At 53.2% G+C, this 2,982-nt stretch overlaps 1 protein-coding gene across 1 annotated transcript; it reads left to right on the top strand.

Moving 5' to 3' along the window:
• The first annotated feature begins 755 nt into the window (after nt 1–755).
• On the top strand, nt 756–2,521 carry LOC149125512 (uncharacterized). Its single transcript, XM_089336966.1, has 2 exons — nt 756–800; nt 1,783–2,521. The coding sequence occupies exon 2, from the start codon at nt 1,802–1,804 to the stop codon at nt 2,228–2,230; it is 429 nt and encodes a 142-aa protein (XP_089193092.1). The 5' UTR covers nt 756–800; nt 1,783–1,801; the 3' UTR covers nt 2,231–2,521.
• The last annotated feature ends 461 nt before the right edge of the window (nt 2,522–2,982 follow it).

The raw sequence follows: 2,982 nt of genomic DNA, 5'->3' as shown, positions 1-2,982 counted from the left end.
ACGCCGGCAGGCTGTCAGTGAAGGAAAGGGGATAGTTGGGTTAGGAAAGCCACAGCCAGATTAGCTGGGTGGGGTGGAGGGAAAGGTTACCCCAGAAAAAGGATTAGTGCTTGAGAATTTCAGAGCTGAGAGAGGGGAAAAGGTGTGGTTGGTGGATACAAAGCAGGTTTGCCTGGATTTGTAACCAGTCGGGAAGGGTGGGGTGGGGGTGACAAGCAAATACGTCTGGATGTGTCATTCACCAGGGTGGGAGAAAGATGGAAGAAGTGGACGTAAGGGTCTCAGGTCACCCCGACGACCCAAAGGGTCTGTTGTTGGTCCATTCCATCATCCGAGGCACGCATCTCCACTAAGGCAGACAGCTGATGCCCACCTCGGCTCGCCATCCCCCACCACTTCCCCATCTGCTCATGGGCCTGGGCATTCTACCCCCTCCCCCGGGATACTTCGGGGAGAAAGAGTCCATGGCAAGGCCACAGGGGATGCAGGTCTCCCTCTCAGGCCAATTCATCCAACCCTCCGGCAAGCTTACTGCTCAGCCCTCCCAGCATAAACCCTAAGCATGGGTCTGAGCTGGAACCCAGGTGACATCATTGTCAGGGAGCCAGTGCCAAAAAAATCAGGTGAGTCGTTTTCATCACAAAAGCTGTGTCAACAGGTGACTGAGGGGAGTAGGGTGAGTCATGTGTGACAAGTAAGGAATGAAAACAGAGCAAGCCTCCTTCTTATAAAAGCCAGCTGGCCACAGCTTCCACATCAGACCAGAGGGACCAGACAGCCCATTCCTCTCTGTGCACCAGGTGAGTCTCTTACTGAAATGCTTATTTATTTTCTCATTATTAGAAACATGTGCATCAGGGTCAATGTGGGGTATTAATTAGAGTTAGAGAATATTGGAAAAATTTTATTTCAGATTGAAGCACTGTTTGGGTTTGAGGGTATCTTAGAGACACTGAAGTCTGCCCACACAGTGGACAGCCATGGCAAGAGATCTGCTCAAGTGCCCACAGGGAGTTCATAGCAGGAGCCAGGGCTCAAGCTCAGGCCCAGAACACTCTTAGCAACATGACAGTTCTCTCTGAAAGGATACTAATGGAGGAAATTGTAGTGTGTTAAATGGAACTCTACTGAGCTCTGATTACCTTTAAGGAAATGTACCAGATCCTTGGATAAATCAGACCAAAGTCAAGCTCACTAAGTAAACTTAAGCCTGGCAGAGAAGGTTCTGCCTGTGCATAAGTGGATGAAGTACAAGGTGAAGAGTGGCAGGGTGGGGAGAGCTGTGCGGGAGGGGGCTGTGCTGCTTTGAGCAGCAGTGCTGAAGGGCAGCCTGCTCGGGTGGGGAGTGACGAGTGATGGGGGGGGGGTACCTGGACAAGCAGGGATGGGAAGGAGAGAATGCTGAGGAATGTGTGAGTGAAGACCCCGAGCAAAATCAGGCGAAGACAGAGCCGGCTGTGAGTCGTGTGGTGCTCTGTATGGGCCTCAGAGCTCTCCCGGAAGCCAGCTTTGTCCGGGGAGGTTTTCAGAGAGGGAGGTGATGCGTCTGGGGAGAAAGGGAGTCAGGTGAAGATGTCCCCTGCCGTCAAGATCAAGTTTAAGCCCTTCCTCCTGAGAGGGTCCAGAAACTGTCAGCTTATTTTACTTTCAAGTGTAAGGGACCGGTGAGGGGGAGACCAGAGGCTTTCTCTTCCAAAAGGGACTGAAAAGAAACCTATTTGGCACTGAACTTCACTTCTTGTCTGTTTCATTGAATCACTCGGTCAACCTTTCTCTCCCTAGGACCAGCTGCCACGGAAACATGAGTTCTCAGCAGCAGAAGCAGCCCTGCACCCTACCCCCTCAGCTGCAGCAGCACCAGGTGAAGCAGCCTTGCCAGCCTCCACCCCAGGAACCCTGTGTCCCCAAAACCAAGGAGCCCTGCCAGCCCAAGGTGCCTGAGCCATGCCAACCCAAAGTGCCGGAGCCCTGCCAGCCCAAGGTGCCAGAGCCCTGCCAGCCCAAGGTTCCACAGCCCTGCCAACCCAAGGTGCCTGAGCCCTGCCAACCCAAGGTGCCTGAGCCATGCCAACCCAAGGTGCCTGAGCCATGCCAGCCCAAAGTGCCTGAGCCCTGCCAGCCCAAGGTGCCTGAGCCCTGCCAGCCCAAGGTGCCTGAGCCCTGTCAGTCCAAGGTTCCACAGCCCTGCCAACCCAAGGTGCCTGAGCCCTGCCAGACAAAGCAGAAGTGATGTGATCCACAGCCACACCCATGAAGAACCAGCCCCCGATGCTGAATCCCTTATCCCTTTCTGCTTCTCAGTCCCACTTTCCTCCCGCCTTTGCAATCACCACGCTGTCAGTGTGAGTCATCCCTCCTCCCCTTACACTCACTCTGGAGGGTTCCCAAGCCTCTGAAGAAGGCTGGCATGCTCACTGGTTGAACTGGTCTCCTAGCTGCTCAGCAGGCGTCTGGAGAGGGGACTTGGGCGGGATCAAGCAAGTCTTCCTGTTCTGTCTCCATTAAATGACTGTTAACCCCACACCTGGCTCCGTGTGTGTGTGTGTGTGTGACTGGTGCACACTCCTAACTGCGCAGTGGTTAAGGTCACCAAGGGTCATTTTCTTTGGGTGGCCACAGCTAGGGCAGGGTTTTCTTCTCTCAGCTGAGCCACACCCAGGGGTCAATGGGCCCTGCTTCAGCCTAGCTCTAACTCGGAGGCTTTGCCCCCAAATTACCCTGGCTCTTTTCATCAGACTCCTTTTTAAAAGTTGTTCCAAAGGAATAGTACTGGCTTATATTTCAACCTGTTAATCGCTCATTTCCCTTTCTGAAGCCCCCAACACATGGAGTCAAACACTCAGACTCACACCCACAAACTCTTATCTATCCACACTTACACACAGGGGAAGACTCGGGCACATTCAGATATGCACGCTTTCACAAACAGACTCTAAGGGACATTCAAATTCACATACACACACACGAACACACACACATATA

Source organism: Oryctolagus cuniculus, chromosome 7 (assembly GCF_051225735.1).
Source record: "Oryctolagus cuniculus isolate XC-2025 breed Fujian yellow rabbit chromosome 7, ASM5122573v1, whole genome shotgun sequence".
In the NCBI taxonomy this organism is placed as follows: domain Eukaryota; kingdom Metazoa; phylum Chordata; class Mammalia; order Lagomorpha; family Leporidae; genus Oryctolagus; species Oryctolagus cuniculus.
The sequence above is the reverse complement of the archived record's forward strand: the minus strand, read 5'-3'. Positions and strand labels throughout refer to the sequence as shown.

Bases quoted from the DNA above. Each gene is read 5' to 3' on its own strand.
- LOC149125512 (XM_089336966.1), top strand. From the start codon at position 1,802: ATGAGTTCTCAGCAGCAGAAGCAGCCCTGCACCCTACCCCCTCAGCTG.